Source organism: Gopherus flavomarginatus, chromosome 11 (genome assembly GCF_025201925.1).
Source record: "Gopherus flavomarginatus isolate rGopFla2 chromosome 11, rGopFla2.mat.asm, whole genome shotgun sequence".
In the NCBI taxonomy this organism is placed as follows: domain Eukaryota; kingdom Metazoa; phylum Chordata; order Testudines; family Testudinidae; genus Gopherus; species Gopherus flavomarginatus.
In genome coordinates, this window is record NC_066627.1 from 39,764,423 (window position 1) to 39,787,180 (window position 22,758).

The following is a 22,758-nucleotide window of genomic DNA, read 5'->3' on the forward strand; positions in this document are numbered from 1 at the left end:
ATCACTTCTGAAAGTATTTTACATTTATGCACAATCTTGTCTAAAGACAATAGAAGTTTTATCAGGGATGTTAATGGACTTTGGATTAGGCCCCAAAATGAGTTGAATTTCTAACATGCCAGTTAGAACTAGGTAAAATGTGACATTCTGTACAGGGTGGCAAAAGATTACTCTAAGGAAGATCCCCATTTAAGTCAATGGGCTTAACTTTCCCTCAGCTTCAGTGGGGTTTAGATCAGGACCTTAATGCCTGGACACTCATGAATACTCTCATTTTCATAGAGTTTCTTCATTCTCTCTCATTTTGGGTCAGATGCTGCATTCCATGCAAACTCTATATTCCCACTGAGGTCAGTGGGGTATTTTAGGTCCACAAGGAATGCAGGACTGGGAGCTTTACTGACAGTCTGTGTAAAAGCACTTTCACTAAGAAGACCATACACTCTCTTATTCGTTAAATTTTCTGTGTGACTGCATTGGCTTTTAATTCACAATGATAAAAATCCCACTATCAAACCCTCAATTCAAAACCCACTGTATCCATTGACTTCAATGGGTTTTAGATTAGACTCTAAGGGTGAAGTCAGTGGGACTTTTTCCATTGACTTGAATGGGGCCAGGATTTCACCCTAAGTGTTTTATTAGTAAAATGCATAGGTTATTTCTAGCTAATGCAGACTACCTTTAGGATTCTGCCAGGCAAAGCTTGGAAGCTTACCCGCCTTCTGTGACTCCAAAAAGCTTAACTTTGCATATAATAATTAAAACTAATCAAAGACAGCATGTGAGCATCATTGTTTGAAAACCCAATGGCCAAAAAAAATCCAGCTAATATATTAACTTTTATTATGTAATGCAACATAATAAATAAATCTATGAATTCATACGACCTGTACAAAAAGACAAAAAAGTTAGGTATCAGCTATTTGGATTGAATATTTGCTAAACAGATGATTTATAATTATATACACATTTGTGGAGTTAAGGCAAAAACAGATGATACCTTTGACACAACAGAAGACTTGAAAAATAGACATAATTAAAAACAAGGGGTCTCATCTCCAGCTAATAAAGTGGTTATGTCTAAAGAAGGCCTCCCTTCGGTTTTTAATAAAGTGGATATTATCAATCATGTTAATTAAAGTTGAAGGACAAATGTGAGCTTTCCTGCCGGGCAAAGCTGTTTTGCAGAGATATGCTAGACTGATCACTTTTAACCCTGATAAGCACTTTTTTAGTATTATAATCTGCACTGCATGTCCAATTAATGTACAACTTCTTAGCTTTCAGTAGGGGGATCTTCATTATGATCATTGACTGGGAGTAAATATATTGTTGAACCATCCAACCCACTACATGTAGAGGAGAAATAAAGTCAATCACTAATCTATAATAATAATTATCTGTCTCAAGAAAATTGAATAAATTATGTCTATAGTGCCCAAAAGAACAAAAATATGTATAACCAAATATATCAATATACAGTTCTTTGGCAGCAACACGCTAACTCTTGATTGAAGTCTGAAATCAAATTTCCTAAATTATAGACCCAGTTGCCAGTCTTTTAAAAAGAAAAGAAAATCCACTTCTCCCATGAATCCAATAAGTCCAGTAAATGAAATCTGAATAAATCTTGCAGGCAGCTTTAGACTGTAACATTAAGCATAGATATTTATGGTCTGCTTTAAGTCTTAATCCAAATATACTGTATTTAAACACACAAAGTTCTGTGAAACTTCATAGTAGTTCAGATAGGGCCAAAATCCATAAATAGAATCCATATTCACCCATGAGAAACCAATAAAGAAACATCAATCCCAATGATGATAAAAATGATCTTCAAATAACGGAGGCAATGACTGGTCCACACCTGGATGGATGTCACAGGGAAGTTGACTTTTACAGAGGGAAGACCAGAAACCCAGAAAATGTAGAGTACTGCCATCCACCAACTAGATTACCTTTCTCTAGTTTCAGGTAAACCTTATCCTCCTTGTCTAGATAGAGCAGGACTCCATTAGTTGCAGCTTCACGAGTGACATCTTTGTCCCCAGCAAAGGCAGAAATTACTGGTTTTCCATTTAGCATTAGATTAACCTACAAGAAAAAAACCCACTGAAAAGTTGTAGTTAACAGAGAAACATCTGACAATATCAAGTATCTAAAGGGTGGTGGGGCCTGGGTTAAAATCCCATTGTACAGCATGAATACATTATTTCCTTTCAAATGAATAATTAAGGTTAATATGACTGTTTGCTCTGTTGTCAAGTGTATTATTGTTTATGTGCCTATTGCATGCTCATTGGAGTCAATGGGATGCTGTCAATGGGCTTTGGCTCAGCTAATATTCTAGTTCCTCTAAGTAATGTGATTTTCCATTCATGATTATATACAAGCTTTAATATCTTAAAGGTATATAGGAGCTCCCCATCCACTGATAATGATCTGGCAAGATGAAGCTGTAAGACACTTGCATCAACTTAGCCCTCTTTGCATGCCTGGATTGTATAGGTCATTTAGATGTCTAACTGCATGTACATATCAGTAAAGGAGGCGTATTTTCAAAATATTTAGGGACACAAAGATGCAGAAAAGGGCCTAGTGGGATTTTTCAGTGGGACTCCCACTGTAGTCACAATATATTGCTCTTCAGTTTTTGACTGCAATTTGGTTTTAAAATCTAGAAGAAAATATCATCTTTATATGCCACTTCACTGTATTTCAGTAATGATTCTATTCAAACCTTTGTCATGCACAAATGTCTAGGCTTCTGAACCCACTCAGATGCAAAGAGACTCACAGAGCTGGTCAGAAAATGGGGGAAAAAATACAAATATTTTCTAACTTTTAAATAAATTGATGAAATTTATTTTTTTGCTAAAAATTAGTTACCAAACATTTCTTAGAAGCCTTGACTGTAATGCAGTCACAGAGGGATAGACTATGAAACCGTTGTTCATATTAAGCATTCCCAACTGGTGAGAACTCCCATTAATTTTAATCAAATTTGTAGAGTAAGGCAGCAGAATCTGGCCCTTAATTGGGATTTGCTTATCTTAGAAATCCACTTAATCAGATGTCTCCAGGGAACCAGTTTCACTCTAATGATACTTAATGGCACTAACAGATGTTTCAGGACGTGGTAATTCCAGTTATGTGGGAAGCCTTCCGGTGATTTAGTGGTGTTCAAGTCTGCGTGGGTCTGAGACTCAAACTGGTTTAGTCTGTTAGCGCCACTCAATAGCTTCCAATCCCTCCTTAGCTGTGATACATGCAAAAAGTGCATGAACGGTTTGATCACTGCCTGTTGCCTGCTACTATCTTAGTCTCTGTGCACCAGCTCCAATGTTGGGCATCTCACGGGTGTCCTTGTCACAGTACTGGAGAAATAGCAGGCTTGGTCCCTATCCCATTGGAGAGAAACCTCTTTCCAATTATTTGGACTTTTAACATGAAGGGCTTGCTGAAGTTCAACAGTTGACTTAGATACTAGCATTATTACTGGCTTAAGAATGGAAGGCCATTTACCAGTACAACCTGATTGAGAGAGTCTGTTGTATTTAATTAAATAGAACTAAAAAGGCAGCTATGCAAAAGATGCAAACTTTGGACCTGTACTACTCACACTTACATGGGTATATTTCCACTGGATTTAATGGAGCAATTCCTGATTTAAAACCATGGAAATGAGAGAAGAATCAGGCCCTATCCATGCAAACATCATAACATTATTTTTAAGTGATAAAACAGATATTTTCAAAGTGACTAGTAATTTGGAGTGCCTTTGCTTTGGGATATAATTTTCAGAGACTGGGAGAGTTTCAAGGGGTTTCAGGTTGAGCATCCAAAAATTGAGGCACTCAAAATCTTTCGGCACTTTTGAAAATCTTGGCTTCAGATATTACTCCTAAATACATAATTTTGTTGTGTTTCACATTCAGTTGCAGGCCTGAAGCCCACAGTTCTGAGCATTTTAGCCCAAATACATGAAAAAACATGGAAATGTGAGCTGAAATTCCATGGGAAACCACGCTGTAGTTGGCCCTGCATTGTCCCATAAGAAAATTCACATATTATCTCCTCCTTTGCCAACAGATGTGTTAACACAGAGAAGATTAATGGCACAGTGTTTCTAGAATACATTTAATCTTCCATCAAATGCACATTTAATAGGGTAGAAAGAACAAAAGTATGAGCTAACTATATAGCCTTTAAATAGATTATGGATGAAATGCTGACCCCACTGATGTCAATGGGAGTTTTGCCATTGATTTCAGTGGAGGCCAAGATTTCACTTCATATCTTTAGAATGAAATTCACTTATGATGCGGAGGATTCTTACACCAATCTGCTCCATTGAATCCTGCACAGAGGATGTACTGGCAGCCTACAGGTAGAGCAACCACCCTGGTGCCTGTGCATCATATACCCACTCTCACATAGGCCAGTACAAAAGGCCATGTTCAGGGAAGACCAGAGTTAGAAAAGAGGCAGATCAAAGAGAAACCACAGATCATGTTTTCCATGGATCCAGTGGTCTCAATGGAAGCTTCAGCCACTATTCCAGCACACCAGCTCTGACCGTTGGGTGAATTTCACCCTTTGGGAGTTAAGTCTTGGCTTAATGGGAGGAGCTTCAGGATCCTAGAGGCTGGTTCTCAGGGCTGGTGTGTATGTCAGACTATGAGCTCAACATTGCTATTGAACTGCAAAGTAAAGTATAGTTTTTTTGTGTTTTTCCAACATAACACAGTAAAATAATAGCAAACCCCTCTAAGACAGCCACCACCACCACCATCGTCACTGAAGATTTATAATGTTATAGTATCAGAGGGGTAGCCGTGTTAGTCTGGATCTGTAAAAGCAGCAAAGAATCCTGTGGCACCTTATAGACTAACAGACGTTTTGGAGCATGAGCTTTCGTGGGTGAATACCCACTTCTTCAGATGCATCAATGTTATAGTAGTGGCCCAGTGAAATCAAGTTTAATAGTCCTGGCCCACAGTAAGGCCATTTTTTAAACAGCTACCTGATGTCATCATGTGGTTTCTTGAGGTTCATGTTAGAAAAAATTACCACTAATGAAAATGATTTATTTATACAGAATGTGTCCCCAGAAACCTAGACATCATTACAATGGATTTCACCTAGTTTCTAACTAGCAATGTAAGATTGTTATGAGGGATTCACTCAACTGAGTTAAATTAAAAAGTGTATTTTTCATGGGTGACCTTTATATTTATTATTTTAAACAGTCTAGCCCAGATCTTCATCTGGTGTGAATGAACAGAGCAATGGAGCTATGAAGGTTTACATCAGCTGAGAATCTGGCCCTACAGTTTTTATATCCGTTCATTTCAAATGTATACACTATACTGTACTATTAAGGAATGTAATACAGTAAAGTCACTGGGCTTCTAAATGAACCAAAAATGCTCTTTTTATGTGACCCATGTGTAATGATATTTTGTTTAGTCACAATATTATTCTCCTTTTAGAATGTAAACAATTTACATATACATTTCTCATGGTAAATCAACGTACCTGGATTGTTTGACTCTGATAGACTTTAATTACATGAAAACTGAAACTGTAAATTCCTTTTCTTGGTGCTACAAAGACAGATTCCAATGTGAAAAAATTGCCCACATTTACTAGGATCTACAAATAAAAATACATAATGGGAATTAATACAATTATTAAATATAAAAGAGCAAGACATCCAATCACATTTTTCTCCACTTAACCGCATGACTTACAGAATTCTGTTTTTATTCCTATATTCACTGACATTAAAATATGGAATATAAAATTATGGTTTGGTTTCATTTGCTAGTCATTTTTATCAGTACAAGTTTAGTAAAAATCAACTAGCATAGAAATACCTGTCCAACTTGACTGCCTATAGATATCTCCAAATATTAGACCTATCTGTGGATATAGTAGGTATTGGGGGATAGCATATCTTCCTATTAGTCCCACAATATCTGCTCAAAACACCAATAATTGCAGACGTAATGTATTAGCACTGGCCAATCAGTACTGGTTAAGGCAATGTCATCATCCCTGAAAGTATCAAGCTATGAGGCAGTATGTATATGAATGACATCATTCATGACACTGGGAAGGTGGATTGAGTTGCCAAAATACCTGACCTACCTATTTCAAACAACCCTGGATTTACAAATATTTGCTATTTCTCTCTTCTGCTCTCTCTCTAACTATAAACACTTTTCTAACAACTTAGACTTTCTTAAATGACTGAAGGCAAGCAACCAAGGAAAAGACATTAAACAACTACAGCCTTCACACGTTAAATATTTCTATATCGAAGTGTCTTGTTTCTTCTGAATTATTTATCCTTTATTTTAATTTATATTTTCAAGTTCTCTTAAAGAAACACACTTCCCAAAGAGTCAGTGGGAATAACCAGGAAGTTTGCTTAATTCTAGCATTCTAAATTACCCTATGTGAGGTATCTTGATATGATATAGTAAGGAAAATAACTCTCAGTCTCAATTATTTTGGATCTGCTCTAGCACCAGGCTGGTAGACGAAACAGGAGTGCAGGTGTGTGTGTATTCATAGGTATGACTGAGATGAAAATAGTAGTATTACAAGTTATGGATTTTAGAGGGAAAAAATCATTTGAAATTTTGTGAACTAATTCCCAGGAATTAATGAAACAATGTTGAAACTTTGGGTGCATCAGCTACATCTGAGAAAACACCTTTTAAACCTCTCCCTGTCTTTCCTTTCACATAAAGGGCTAACTCTTGGGTGCTTTGCACATTTCCAAGTCTCCTACACATCCCCATAGGTCTTCCTAGATCCTGAAAAGATTATTGACAATGTGATGAATAAACTCAAGAATTCTAAGCACATTTTGTCTCCACTTTAGTGCAGAAAAGCCTACTGATTGCCATTCTCTAGGCTGAGTATAGGAGTTTCTGAACCTTAAAAAGAGTAATTTAGTGGGATCAATTAACATGCAGTTAATCATTCCAAGAAACTAGCTAGGCTTCATTAGCTATTTTATATAATATCCAAGGGCTGAAATTAGTCTTTCTTGTTACAGAGTGGGTAAGGCAGCTCACAAGACTTAATGTAAATTTCAGAGTGGAGTTGACTTCCCATAATGACTATGTCTATCTCAGCTATATTTATCATTTATCCTAAGATACTTATTCATTTCTGTGAAGGAGAACTCCTTTCTCCTATATAACTGACATAAAGGTTCTAGAAGAAGAGCATGATCTCTTTTAAACCAAAAACCCCACAATGTTTTGGGGCTTGGGGGGTTTTAATTTAAGAGGAATGTTTTGCAAAGATGATTTTATTTTGTCTGCAAAGACTGTTCATCCACTGAGGTTATGTGTTTGACTGGGGAAGGGGGGTTGATACATTAGGGGGTTTTAAAATATTTAAAAATTCAGACAAAGGATTTTAAATATTGTACTGATACAACTAAGATGTGATAGGTCTTTTGGAAAACTATATATGTGCCCTGTGTTTTCAGGCTTAACTAAATGTAATCCATACAAATGATAAATTAGTGGCACTGATTTTCCTTTCCACCTTCTATACTGCACTTGTATTCTGATATAAGGGGACCAAAAAGCTACTCTAGTAGTTATTGAAGCTGGAGATAGGCTGCAAACCTCAGGGTAGCTCACAGTCTCTTTGAATACTCCCTTCTGGCTTTACAGCACTAAATGAAAGGATGTTTCATAAACTTCACTGAAATACCACAGGATGATACCATTTGAAGAGTGTCCCCATAAACAATGGGAGCTGAAGACTTTTTTTAAATGTAAATAAAATCTCTGTTCCCACCCTGAGCTACCTGAAAACTTGCTGCTTGTCTAAATTGCCCTCAGTCGAGCCTTTAGATACATGCAACTTTCTTAAAGTACTTGAAGGCTGGATGCGAATTAGACTTGGGTGCTGCTCTGGACTTCAGAGCGAAGCGAGAATACTCCTGCCTGCTGTGTGCCCTGCTGGCATTTCGGTGAAGCCAATCTCGATCTGGTGAGCTGACTAAAATATCAGACTCCAGTGAGTGTTGGAGACCCAGAAAGTGCAGCTCTGAAATACCCAGCAATGGCCAAGCCTGCCTCTGAGTAACTTTCCAGCCGCTGCCTTTCAGCGGGGACCCTGGGTTTTAACAAGCTCGCAGCTTTGCTCACACCTGTTGATTAGCCCCGTTATCTAAGCCTAGCTCCCGGCTGGATGGCAAGTCCCCTGGCCAGGGACGTGGGGGCATCCTGAAGAAATGTCTCCGTAACACTTGGGCAAACCTGGGTTCCCTAACGCCTCTCCTCCCGTCGCCCGCTTGTGTTGGATCGATTCAAATCACGCACGCCCCAAAAACACAGTGCGGGGCGAATTTTCTTTACCTGGTCGAAGTAGATGATCCGGGTTTTGTTGCTCATTTCCGAGGGCTCGTGGTTGGTGCTCCTCACGGCCGAGAAGGCGACCTTGGAGTTGGCAGCCCGCACCGAGATCCCCAAGGGAGAGGAGGACGAGCCCTTGGCATCGGTGGCCGGGTTGGAGTCACAAACCACCAGGCATTTCCCTTCCAGGACGATGGGCTCCGTGTCGTTCTGCGCCCAGACCGGCAGGCTGGGGAGAGCCAGGGCGAGAATCACGGTAGGGACCATGGACAGCGCCCTGGTTGAAGCGCCCATGTTCAGCACCGTCGCCAGGCAGCGTGTAGCGCCCCAGCCTCTCCTTCCACCTCTCCCCAAATCCAGCAGCAGCAGCAGCAGCAGCAGGGAAAACAACCCGCAGCAGCAGCAGCTTCGCACGCGCGCTTCCAGCAATCCGGGGGGGAAAGTCAAAGTCTTCCCAGCTGCCTTTTTAGAAAACAAAACCCCCCTTTGTCCTTTAACGATCTCCTGAAAATACCCCACAAAAGCAAACAAACATCCGCGCTTCCCAGTGCCCCCCCTCTACATTTTAAAAAAAAAAGCCCTAAGGTGAATTATTGATGAGAGAGAGAAGCGCGAGAGATCAGGAAGAAATAAAAACATTTGCCGTGGCCATGATTCCCTCTGTCCGATCCCGCTCGCCCCCTCTTGTCCGGCTGGAGGCAGAACTGGGCTGTTGATTCCAGAGGTGGGCGCTTAGCCCCACCGCTGGCCAAGATTCGGTGTCTGATATCACTGCCGGGGCTCTCGCAAAGGGGAGTTTTCTCTCTCTTAGCCACAATTCCCAGAAGAGTTATGTCATAATAACCCTGCCCAGCTATCCCCTCTCAGAACAGAGAGCCTGAGACTACAGTCATACACCCTCTACTCCCCCCCACATACACACTTGTCGTCCCAGACGTAACTTCTTTCAAGAGCCTAGGAAAAAATAATAAACATTTTACACCCCTTGAATACATGCAACGTTTTGTTGTTGGTTGATTGCTGTCAAAGGGAAAAAGGAGAAATATTGACCTCAAAGACAATGAAAATCTTCCTGGAATACAACTTCCAGAGAAGGGGGGATCTGCCAGGACAATGGTCTAATGCTGCTGTGAATTTATAGCACAATGGCATGACTTGATTTTAACTGGAACATCCTGCAGCGCATACTTCTGCCGGTCACACCAGGCAGATGTATTCACTCTTCTTCATCGCAGCCTGTGTAGGAATGCAGCCCTACTCCAAAACAAACGCTGACCAATGATGGGCTAGAAAATGAACATACTCTCTTGGACTTCCCATTTCTGAAGATTAACGGCCCTGGATTTTACTTGATGGCGCTGCCATGCGGCTCCTTTTGGTAACGTTTTTGTAGGAGACTCTGCATATGAGTCGAAGGGTGTTTCTTTTTAGTGTATCCTGAAAGGATGAACACAGGATGTTGGAGGAGTAGGCAAGTGGCATTTTCTCGGATTCCCTATTTCAAGGTTGTTTTAAACCTGGCTGGGTTTTGTTTTCTGGGGCACATATTTCCTTGTAGTTTCCTCTAGCAAACAGCAATGGTCCATTGAAATTCTAGTTGCACGACCCTCTCTACCTGTTCTAGCCATTGGTTAAAAAAAGGTGCAGTCCTAAAAGCTGAACATGATATACTAGATTTTCTTCCTAACAACAGCAAACAAACAGTGGCCATTGTTTATTGGGTAATACAGAACTATTCTGAGATATAGGTACAGCATATTTCTATGAACTTACCATTACGGTAGCACACCAGTCTTTGATCAAATTGTTAAATAACAATAGCATCCATTCCTTTCTTGTTCTGTAATAATATTTTGTCTGGCTCCAACTTTCCTGTCCCCTAAATGCAGGGGACCCTTGGACGGGATTTTGACTCACATGTCAGTGGAAGATTTGATGCCATTGTGTTGAGCAGGATGCTTGGGAAACTGACAGTTCAGCTGTTGGCTCAGCTCAGTTTGCAAGCAGAAGCTGGCTACAGTCTTGTGACAAAAAGACAAATGATAAAAGGATTCAAGAAGCAAGAAGCCTTTCAGGAGTCTTAAGAAGGAGTTGCTGAGAAACCTTCCTAAGTCTGAAAAACTCACTGTCTGCTGAACCCTAAGGTCTTCTCAGGGCAAACACGGTGAAGCAGTGTTTTAGGAAGACACACTGGGTGTATTGAAGTCAATGGGACATTAAGGCCATGATTGTTTGCAAAGTCTTAGAAAAGCCATGAGCATATAAAATGCTTAGAATTTAGACTCCTGAACTTTAATAGTCATCCAGAATAAATGTCATTTGTCATAAACTACGGAAAGCAGGACTCAGATTTAAAGAAGTCTTAGTGTTATTGTTTTCAAACTGCATGTGGATACCTTCTCCTTAATGGGACACTGACAGAGATGAATAGGACAGTCAAACTGAGAAGAGCCAGAAGCAGTAAGAGACAAGAATGAAAAGAGATGAAGAAGACTCATACCAAAATATTGCTGTTTATGTGGAAAGTCTGCAGCTAAAATGTTCTTACATGGCAACATCTGTGTAGTGGATTCTTTTGCCAAATACTAGTGCTGTGTCAAAGCAATAAAAAAAAATTTGTGAAATTATGTACATGCAAAAAAAATTACAATTTTATTCCACACCATTTCACCAGTCCCACGAAAAAGTTATCGACTTCATGCCAAAAACAATGTTGTAGTTCAGGAGTATACAGAACTAGTAAAAAATATAGTGAAAAAGTTGTAATTTTTTTCAAAAAGAATACTATTTTTAAATTCTGAAATTTCAAAATTTTGGAAAGTTTGAAAATTCCATCAAAAATTTCCAAATATTGAAAAAAATATTAAAATGTCTTCATTTTTTCCATTGAAAATCAAAAAATGTTGACAATAATTTCCATTGGAAAAATCAAATTGAGAAAATTTTGACCAGCTCAAGTGGAGAGATCAGAAATAGGAAAAAGGGAGGAGAGAAATGAAACCTTGTTTATTGTACTGGTCAACATAAGTAAATCCATCATGAGAAATAAGAGAGCGAGGAAGATAAAACATGATCCAACTTTTAAAAAGTTGGTTTCATTTTCCTTTTTGAGCCTGCAACTTGCAGGCACAAATATTTTGAGGCTCAATTTTGCAACCACAATTTTCAGATTTAGCATCTCTCACATTGGATGTATAAATACCTAATCAGATAGAGACATGCAGTCACAAAAAGGGAAACTGGGTTAAGGTTGGTCTGAAAAGCATAGACATAATTTACCTTCTATATTGGGACGGGGACAGCTCCAGCCAGGCCAATGGGGCTGTGCTTGGGGGTGTGAATTCCATGCCTACCCAAAGCTTGCAAAGATGGGCCTGCCATGGGGTAGCCATTGGTCTGTGGGGCCAGGCACCTGCCCCGGTGTTTATTCAAGTCTCACACATGGACCAGGGCGGGATCTAACCAGGACCATGGTGTGGTTAATGCACAGGAGCCCTCAGCTGGGGGGGTGGGGCTTCAAAAGACGTGGCTGGAAACCATGCAGCCTCCAGGGGCTCGGGGTGGGGCTGCCTCACTACTGTGTATGGGTTTTTCTGCTGATTTAGAGCTGGCCCCATGCTCAGTCACATGGTACACCAGGTCCCCTCCCTGCACAGAAGCTGGCAGAGCCAAGCCAGTCAAGGGACCATGGAGACCAGACAAGCTTTGCTACAAGCTGCATCCTGTGAGGAGTGGCAGGAGCAACAACAGGGCACTGCAGAGAGGCACCGCTGCTTTTCAGAAGAGGACACTGAGGGCAAGGGGCGGTCATTGCCTGGGTGGGACTATGACTAGAGCTGTTCAGTCGATGGCCAAACCTTTAAATTGTGTCCCCCGCTCATCAATGTACACAGTTTGATAGTGCCCCCTCCCACTTTGTCCACCAGGCAAGCAAATGATCATCCCTTCAGGCTAATTAAATGGGAAATCAGGCAAGGAGCTGCCAAGCATGCAGCCTGGCCTCCTCGGGCTCCCACGCATCCACCCAGGAGGGGGGCACCACAGGGCATGCGTGGCCCCACAGTTCGGCAGCGACCAGGGCAAGCAAAAGGGCAAAGGGGTCAGGCCACTGCCACAGCCAGCCCCCACTGACACCCTCCACCTCAGAAGCCCGCTGACTGCTTTGAGTTCATCACCTGGTAGCCCTGCCCCAGTCACCCACCTAGCACCCTGGGATGCCTCAGAGGCACCCCTTGCCCAGGAATGAGGGAAGGGCCTGGGGACCCTGGCTGCCAGTGCCAGGCAGAGGCAGGCACTCAGGCCAGGCCCAGCCATTACCTGATCACAGCATTGTCCAGGTGGAAACAGAGCAGCACCGCCGAGCCCCAGTCCCTGGGGCCCATACTTCAGGGGAGCCAGTAGCCACAGATCACGAGGTGTGGCAGCTCGGAGCAGGAATGGCCATGAACCCTCCAGCCTCCTCCAGCTGCGCTGGGAGCTGCCACCTCTTGGAGCCTGCCTCTTCTCCTCACCCTCTACCTGGTGGCTCTGCTTCACTTTCTGGCACTTGACACCACTCCGCCTGTGGGGAGGCTGCTGGCTGGCTCCCGGCATGAGACTCTTCATCACTGACCACTTCCCAGTCAGACATGGCAGCACCACATGCCCTGAGGGTGGGAGGGGGCCTACCCGGGGTGGGGGATTGACTCAAGCAGTACAGGGGGCAGCTGAACCTTTAAATTAGGCCCTCCACACTAACAGTGTATATAGTTGCAGGGGGGCAATCCCAAACTCCACCCATGCTGAAAAGCAGGCCTTATTGGTTTATATTTTTTTTTAATTGTGCACATATTTTGTGCGTGCAAGTATCTTGACTGCACATGAAAATCAGTAGCTGATCATGAAGATAACTAATTATGGCCATTTGTGTGCGCAGCAATCTAATTTCACAACTTAACTGTAGTAAATATGAATGCAAATTAGGAACATAACTAGATATACTTTTTGCATGCACAGCTATATGCCTAACTTGTTTAAAAATCAAACTTTTCATACACAAAGTACTTTAGTTCACTTAATCTATTCTGGAAGAATCATCCAAAAAAATGTAACAAAATATGACTAAAACTGTCTCTCAATTTGCACAGTAAATTCCAAATAAGAAAAATACTAATAATTGACTTTAAAGCCCTTATCAGTTGCTGTCATTCTGTGAACAAATAGTGAGACATCTAACTTCAGTTTCATATTTCACTTGAAAGCTGGCACCTCTAGCATCATCAGGGCTGTTACAGACACTGGAGATGGTGTTGTCTAGTGGCTAGGTTCTATTCCTGGCTCTGACAACTTGTGTGTGTGTGACCTTAGGCATGTCCCCTCAGTTTCCTCATCTGTAAAATGGTTCTGCTAGAATTTACCTGCCTATATGAAGCACTTAGAGATCTCTGGCTATAATGTGCTATTGATTTCAATGGCCATTGGATCAGGCCCTGTAACAAGCTCATTATTATGAGTGGTATTTCATGTCATTGGCAATATATTTACTCAGAGTAAAAAGTATCTACCACCACTTCCTCCAATACTTGGGTTTTCCTTCAGAGTTTTCAGTCCAGTACAGAAGAACCTCAGGATTATTTATCTTATTAAATCTGAAAAGATCATAGCCAGGAGTTTTATTTCCGGCTAAGAATAGAAACACACTAATAAGGTTTCAATAAAGTACTCTGCTAATAAAAGGAAAAGTGAGATATTGATGACCAAAGTAACATTATTGAATAAGACAAATTCAAGAGCTATGGAACAGAACTAAAATCTTGTTTTTAATAATATTCCACCTGCAGGGTGGAAAAAGGGGAAAGAGGAGAAAGCAGCAGAATAGAGGACCAAAAAAAAATTCCCACATGGCAGCAAAGCTCAATAATTGAAGGGAAAACGGTACCTCTAACGTTTCCCTAGCCCCGGGGAAAACAGTGGAGAGGTCATCCAGGAAACTCTAGTGCAGAACAGTAATGTGAAGTAAAAGTCAAAATGCAACATGATGCTTTCTGATTTTTTTTTAATGTTTCCCTCCAGGAAAAAATATTAATCAGGTTAAGAAAATGTTGATACTAGTGCACTTGACAGTGCAAAAGCAGATATAATATCAATATCATCAACAAAACAAGGCAAACTCTTTATTATTTAAATATTTGCTCATGGCACCAAGACCCACCAATCTGGCACTCCTGCTGGCAGTTAAAATAGATATTAGGGTGCCTAAGAACTAATCAGCCCATCTACATGTGGATGTGGGCACACTATTTTAGATTCACAAGTTTCAGAATTGGACCTTTGTTACCTTTGACCTTCACCCTGGAAGTAGTTCTATACAGCAGACTCCTGCACTCATACTCAGGGCCGGCTCCACGCACCAGCGCAGCAAGCAGGTGCCTGGGGCTGCCAACGGAAAGGTGCGGCACATCCAGCTCTTCAGCGGCAATTCAGCGGCGGGTCCCTCAGTCCCTCTCGGAGGATAGGACCTGCCGCCCAATTGCCACCAAAGAATGAAGCAGCTTTTTTTTTTTTTTTTTTGCCGCTGGAGCTCGCCCTGCTCATACTAAGCTCTACTCACTGCAAAGGGACTCCACGCCAGCACGAGGGGCCTATTTGTGCAGAGGTGCTAGCTGGGTCACAGCCTTTGATATTCTAGGACATTGAAAGTATTCCCATAATGATCTATTTAGTTAATAAACAGCTATTAGCACAATCCATCCTCCTATACCTTTCTATGAAGGTGCTTATTAGAGCACCTATTACTATGGTATTGCAATCACTCCTACAAGAAGCAAAAGACAAAGATACTCTCTTGCTTCCAGTCCAGCCAGTAGGGAGCAAGCTTAAAAGTTATTGGTAATTGTCGGTTGCTGGTTTGAGTGGAGATTTTTTTTAGTAACTGTATGAAATGTGGTATGAAGATATATCACATTTAAAATATGTATTTTAACTGCCAGCAGGAGTGCCAGACTGGTAGGTCTTGGTGCTATGAGCAAATATTTAAATAATAAAGAGTTTGCTTTGTTTTGTTGATGGTATTGATATTGTATCTGCTTTTGCACTGCCAAGTGCACTAGTACCAACATGGAGATGCCATGGGAAGACTAAATTGAAGAGATGGGGTTTGCTTTTAGTTTTGAAGCAATAAGGTTAGTGGCCATCCTTATTTAATCTGGCAGGGAGTTGCTTAATCTTGGTATAGCTCCCTCTAGCAGGGAGTTTTTTCTCCCTTAAAAAAAAAGGAAATTAATAGCAACAATATTACATTAATGGGAAGTCAGTGAGACTAAGCAAATTTATTATAGAGAGAGAGAAAGGCCATTACCCATCTTTAATTAAAACCAACAGTACTTTAGAGCCCTTTGCACAATGATTTTTCTTTGCCATACAGAGCATGCTTCAATACTCAGATGGAAAGGAATGAACTAAGGATGGAATGCCAGGCTTAACTTTAAAATCTTTCTCACAAGTTGGCTTGTAACCTTACATTAAATATAGCTTGTGTCAATACTGCACACAGTCTATTGCAGATCACTAGGGAAATACATGTAACTCTGAATAATTACTTTCTTTAGCTTACAACAGGGACAAGGAATCCACCCCAAATTTCTTCTCTGTATTCTGAAGTGCTAATTTATTCCCAGAGGTCCTAAGAATCCTGCTGATCTCTGGATAACTGAGGCCTTACTTCCTTTTACTTTTTTCTAACTACATTTGCTGTATCTTTATAACACTTTTTCTTCTATCAATCTGTAGCTTTCTGGAATTGCTGAATTTTTAACTTCGGTTTTGACATAGCTGGCTGCTTGCCTACTTAGCCACCTTATAGGCTTAATGGTCTGTCTTTTGTTCTAGCTATCCATCATAATTTGTTGATTTTAAGATAACGGGCAGCCATATAAAATTAGACTTTTTGGTGATGAACAGAGGGCCTACAGGTTTTTGTATATTGCCATTCTTAATATCTGATTTGTGTCCATTTATCCTTTTCTGTAGAGACTGTCCAGTTTGGCCGATGTACATAGCAGAGGGGCATTGCTGACATGTGATGGCATATATTACATTGATGGACGTGCAGGTGAATGAACCGCATGAGGAAATAAGGAAACAGATCAACAGAGCCAGACGTGTATCTAGAAGCCTCCTACTGCAAGACAAACCCAAGAAAGAAACCAACAGGACTCCATTGGCCATCATGTACAGTCCCCAGCTAAAACCCCTCCAATGCATCATCAGGGATCTACAACCCATCTTGGACAACGATCCCACACTTTCACAGGCCTTGAGTGGCAGGCCAGTCCTCGCCCACAGACAACCTGCCAACCTGAAACATATTCTAACCAGTAACTGCACACCACACCATAATAACTCTAGCTCAGGAACCAATCCATGCAACAAACCACATGCCAACTCTGCCCATCACAGGACCTAACCAGATCAGCCACACCATCACCGGCTCATTCACCTGCACGTCCACCAATGTAATATACGCCATCACATGCCAGCAATGCCCCTCTGCTATGTACATCGGCCAAACTGGACAGTCTCTATGGAAAAGGATAAATGGACACAAATCAGATATTAGGAATGGCAATATACAAAAATCTGTAGGAGAACACTTCAGCCTCCCTGGCCTCACTATAGCAGATCTTAAGGTGGCCATCCTGCAGCAAAAAAACTTCAGGACCAGACTTCAAAGAGAAACTGCTGAGCTTCAGTTCATCTGCAAATTTGACACCATCAGTTCAGGATTAAACAAAGACTCTGAATGGCTTGCCAACTACAAAACCAGTTTCTCCTCCCTTGGCTTTCACACTTCAACTGCTAGAACAGAGCCTCATCCTCCCTGATTGAACTAACCTCGTTATCTCTAGCTTGCTTGCATATATATATCTGCCTCTGGAAATTTCCACTACATGCATCTAACGAAGTGGGTATTCACCCATGAAAGCTCATGCTCCAAAACGTCTGTTAGTCTATAAGGTGCCACAGGATTCTTTGCTGGTTTTACAGAATGAAGATGGTGGCTCTAAAATACAATGTAATGGCTCCTGTTCTAAATGGCTCTTTCCTTTACTGGCTGACAGACTCTCAAGCTAACTAGACTACTGACAGACTTGGCTCTTTCCCTATCTGGCTGCTGGCTCTTGTACAGACTAACTTGTCTTTTAGACAGCTGGCCCTATGGTTCTTAGCTAGATAAACATTTTGTTGGCTGAATCCAAAACTAATTCAACTGACTAATTATGAGCTTAACGGTTCTTTTAAGAAGTCCGTAAATACACAAGCAACTTCCTCCAGAAATTCTGCAATATTAACACCCTCCCTCAGAATACCATCCTTGCCACCATAGAGTTTACTTCCCTATACGCCAAAATCACTCATGATGATGGCATCACTGCCTCAAATATCTACAAGACAATGGATAACAACACCCAGATATCTGCCCCAAACACATGTCCAAACTCATCCATTTCATCCTCACCCATAACAATTTTACATTCAACAGCAAACACTTTGTCCAAACCATGGGAACAGCCCTGGGTACTAGGATGGCTTCTCAATATGCCAACATATTCACGGGCCACATTGAAGAAGGGTTTCTGGACAAACGCACCAGAAAAATTAATGATATACCTGAGATACACTGATGATATTTTCATCCTCTGGACAAATGACCTAAACTCCCTCACAGATTTCCACCACAATTTCAACCACCACCACCCCGTCCATTAAACTCTCTCTCTCTAACACTCCTACACCAGCATCAACTTCCTGGACACCACAATCAGCTTCAGCAATGGAACTCTACAGAAAACTATATACAAGAAATCCACAGATCACCACACCTATCTTCACAGATCCAGTAACCACCTCAAACACACCAAGGAGTGCTGAACAGATCTTAACACTTTGGGCCAAATCCTGCTATCACGTATACCACTGCCAATCTGGAGTTACTCCATGGTGTCACTGGACGTACTCCAGATTTATACTGGTTACAGTGACACCAATAGAATTATTTTGGATTTACATTCATGTAAATGAGAGCAGTTTGTGACTTATTTCCTCTTGGCTTTAAGAACTGAGTAAACAATAAATAACAAACGCAACAAATAAATGGAGTCATTTAAACTCACCCCTTGCTAATAATAATTTGTGAATTTCTTCAGTGAAACATTCATGGTCTGTAGATCATAAGAATAGCAAATATGACAATTGAATGTACAATTTTTGCTACAAACGATGCAGTTATGCAATTTATAGAACTTGTGTGACTTACATTTATGAAATAGTTAATGTCAATTGTATATTCAGTTGCAGTATTTGCAATTCACAAATGGCCCTGTATTGTCTAGTTAAATAAGTCTTTCAACCAGGGAGAAGAAATAATACCATGTGAATTATGTAACACAGTATGAATGGTGAATTTTACAACTGACTACAGTGTATAAGTCAAAATTCACATTTGAAGACTATTGGACAATTCAAGATGAAAAAAATACTACCCTAGATGTTTGTACTACTGACTGAATCAATAAGGGATGCATTTTAATGGGCCATGGATGTGGCTGAAACTCATTAACTTCCAGATATCAAAGGAAAGGATTTTTCATTGCTGACTTAGTTCCACCAACAATCAACATATCTGAGATATGACAACGCCCAACCCTCTATGGACCAAGGACCATTTTTGTTTTGTGTGTTTGTAGTGCACATAACACAATGATTATTATTGGACACTGCTGTAATTCTAGTAATAATAAACATCAACACAATAAATCTCATTTGGGCTCATTTTAATTTCTGGGTTTAGTGTGCAGGTAATGGTGATTGTGTGATAGAGAGGAAGTGATACCACATAGGGCAGGTGTCCGCAACCGCTTATGTCGATATAACTTACATCGCTCAGGGGCATGAGAAAGCCACCCGCCTGAGCGATGCAAGTTACACCAACCTAAGCGCTGACGTGGACAGTGCTATGTCGGCAGGAGACACTCTCCCACCAACACAGCTACTGCCTCTCGTGGAGCTGGAGCTGTAATAACCTTAGTCCCAGATTTGGACCTTAGCGTCCAAAATATGGGGGTTAGCATGAAAACCTCCAAGCTTAGTTACCAGCTTGGACCTGGTACTTGCTGCCACCACCCAAAAAATTAGAGTGTTTTGGGGCACTCTGGTCCCTCTGAAAAACCTTCCCTGGGGACCCCAAGACCCAAATCCCTTGAGTCTCACAACAAAGGGAAATAATCCTTTTTCCCTTCCCCCCCTCCAGGTGCTCCTGGAGAGATACACAGACACAAGCTCTGTGAATCCAAACAGAGTGAATCTCCCTCTCTGTTCCCAATCCTGGAAACAAAAGTACTTTCCTCTTCACCCAGAGGGAATGCAAAGTCAGGCTAGCAATCCAACACACAAATCTCCCCTTGATTTCTTCCTCCCACCAATTCCCTGGTGAGTACAGACTCAATTTCCCTGAAGTAAAGAAAAACTCCAAAAGGTCTTAAAAGAAAGCTTTATATAAAAAAGAAAGAAAAAATACAAATAGTCTCTCTGTATCAAGATGACACAATACAGGGCAATTTCTTAAAAGAATATTGAATAAACAGCCTTATTCAAAAAGAATACAAATCAAAGCACTCCAGCACTTATATTCATGCAAATACCAAAGAAAAGAAACCATATAACTTACTAGCTGATCTCTTTGTCCTTACACTTAGAAACAGAAGACTAGAAAGTAGAACTACTTCTCCAAAGCTCAGAGCAAGCAGGCAGCCAGAAACAAAGACCTTAGACACTCAAATCCCTCCACCCAAAGTTGAAAAAATCCGGTTTCCTGATTGGTCCTCTGGTCAGGTGCTTCAGGTGAAAGAGACATTAACCCTTAGCTATCTGTTTATGACACGCCCCCCAAATTGCAGACAGTGGGGAAGCTCACTGGCGGCGATTTCCTTCTAGAACTTGAAAATAAACAGATTAATACAACACATACACCTTTACATATACTCCTAAGTATATAACTAACAGACTTCTACATTTTAAGAACACTTTTTAACTACTGAATTCTGGGAAACTCTCACGGGAGAGTGCATCAGCTACTTTGTTAGAAGCTCCTGTGATGTGTTGAATTTCAAAATCAAAATCTTGGAGAGCTAAACTCCAACGAAGAAGTTTCTTGTTGTTCCCCTTGGCAGTATGAAGCCACTTTAGTGCAGCATGGTCAGTTTGTAGTTGGAACCGCCGTCCCCAAACATATGGGCGTAGCTTTTCCAGGGCGTACACAATGGCATAGCATTCCTTTTCACTGACTGACCAGTGACTTTCCCTCTCAGACAGTTTCTTGCTGAGAAACACGACAGGATGGAAGTTGTGATCTGTTGCTTCCTGCATGAGCACTGCTCCTATACCACGCTCAGATGCATCTGTGGTTACTAGGAATGGCTTGTCAAAATCCGGGGCCCTGAGCACAGGGTCAGACATGAGCGTTGCCTTAAGTTGGGTAAAGGCCTTTTGACACTCATCAGTCCACTTAACTGCATTTGGCTGGGTCTTTTTGGTCAGGTCGGTCAGTGGGGCAGCGATTTGGCTGTAGTGTGGTACAAATCGCCTGTAGTATCCGGCCAAGCCTAAGAAGGATTGGACCTGTTTCTTTGACCTTGGGACAGGCCACTTTTGGATAGCATCCACCTTGGCCTGTAGGGGGTTTATGGTTCCTCGACCCACCTGGTGCCCCAGGTAAGTCACTCTGTTTTGGCCTATTTGACACTTTTTGGCCTTAACAGTTAGTCCTGCCTGCCTGATGCGCTCAAAGACCTTTTCCAGGTGTAGTAGGTGTTCGGGCCAGGAGTCTGAAAAAATGGCCACATCATCGAGGTAGGCAACTGCAAATTCTCCCAGTCCAGCTAGTAGACCATCTACCAGCCTCTGGAAGGTGGCGGGTGCATTTCGAAGGCCGAAAGGAAGGACATTGAATTCATACACCCCCGCATGGGTGACGAATGCTGACCTCTCCTTGGCAGGTTCATCTAGCGGTACTTGCCAGTACCCCTTGGTTAAGTCTATTGTAGAGATGAACTGGGCACGTCCCAACTTCTCCAATAGCTCATCGGTACGTGGCATTGGATAGTTGTCCGGACGAGTTACAGCATTTAGCTTATGGTAGTCCACGCAAAAGCGTATTTCCCCATCTGGTTTGGGTACCAGAACCACTGGAGATGCCCATGCACTGGTAGATGAGCGGATTATACCCATCTGTAGCATGTTCTGGATCTCCCGTTCTATAGCGGCTTGGGCATGAGGAGACACTCGGTAGGGTGGGGTTCTGATTGGGTGAGCATTACCTGTATCAATGGAGTGGTATGCCCGTTCAGTCCGTCCTGGGGTGGCTGAGAACAGTGGGGCAAAGCTAGTGCACAGCTCCTTGATTTGTTGCCGCTGCAGACGTTCCAGGGTGGTTGACAGGTTGACCTCTTCCACGCCACCGTCTTTTTTCCCGTCGTAGTAGACACCGTCAGGCCACTCAGCATCCTCTCCCTGGACTGTAAACTGACAAACCTGTAAATCTCTGGAATAGAAAGGCTTGAGAGAATTAACATGGTACACTTTAGGCTTTAGTGAGGAATTGGGAAATGCTATGAGGTAGTTTACAGCTCCCAGGCGCTCTTGGACCGTGAATGGCCCTTCCCATGATGCTTCCATCTTATGGGCCTGTTGCGCCTTCAAGACCATAACCTGGTCTCCTACCTTGAAGGAACGTTCTGTGGCATGTCTGTCATACCAGGCCTTTTGCTCTTCTTGAGCATCCTTTAGGTTTTCTCTAGCAAGGGCTAAAGAGTGTCGGAGGGTGCTTTGTAGGTTGCTTACAAAGTCCAGAATGTTAGTTCCTGGAGAAGGCGTAAACCCCTCCCATTGCTGCTTCACCAACTGTAATGGCCCCTTAACCTCGTGACCATACACATGTTCAAATGGTGAAAACCCTAAACTGGGATGTGGTACAGCCCTGTAGGCAAACAGCAACTGCTGCAACACTAGGTCCCAATTATTGGAGAATTCGTTGATGAATTTCCGTATCATGGCCCCCAAAGTTCCATTGAACCTTTCCACCAGGCCATTGGTTTGATGGTGGTATGGGGTGGCAACCAAGTGATTCACCCCATGAGTTTCCCACAGTTTTTTCCATGGTCCCTGCCAGGAAATTAGACCCTGAATCTGTAAGGATGTCGCAGGGCCAACCTACCCTGGCAAAGATGTCTGTTAGGGCCAGGCACACAGTGTTAGCCCTGGTGTTGCCTAGAGCGACTGCTTCTGGCCATCGGGTAGCAAAGTCCACTAAAGTCAGTACGTACTGCTT

General features: G+C 42.0%; 1 protein-coding gene across 1 annotated transcript; it reads right to left on the reverse strand.

Moving 5' to 3' along the window:
• Nucleotides 1–892: 892 nt before the first annotated feature.
• On the reverse strand, nt 893–8,902 carry CBLN4 (cerebellin 4 precursor). Its single transcript, XM_050918238.1, has 3 exons — nt 8,400–8,902; nt 5,545–5,661; nt 893–2,097 (listed from the first exon to the last, which is right to left on the reverse strand). The coding sequence occupies exons 1-3, from the start codon at nt 8,688–8,690 to the stop codon at nt 1,900–1,902; spliced, it is 606 nt and encodes a 201-aa protein (XP_050774195.1). The 5' UTR covers nt 8,691–8,902; the 3' UTR covers nt 893–1,899.
• Between the last annotated feature and the right edge of the window lie 13,856 nt (nt 8,903–22,758).

What these genes read in the sequence shown, in the direction of transcription:
- CBLN4 (XM_050918238.1), bottom strand. Translation starts at nt 8,690, where the DNA reads ATGGGCGCTTCAACCAGGGCGCTGTCCATGGTCCCTACCGTGATTCTC. An exon ending in GGATCATCTACTTCGACCAG is followed by an intron (nt 5,662 to 8,399) that starts GTAAAGAAAATT and finishes TTTTATTTGTAG; the next exon opens with ATCCTAGTAAATGTGGGCAA. An exon ending in ATCAGAGTCAAACAATCCAG is followed by an intron (nt 2,098 to 5,544) that starts GTACGTTGATTT and finishes TTTTTCTTGTAG; the next exon opens with GTTAATCTAATGCTAAATGG.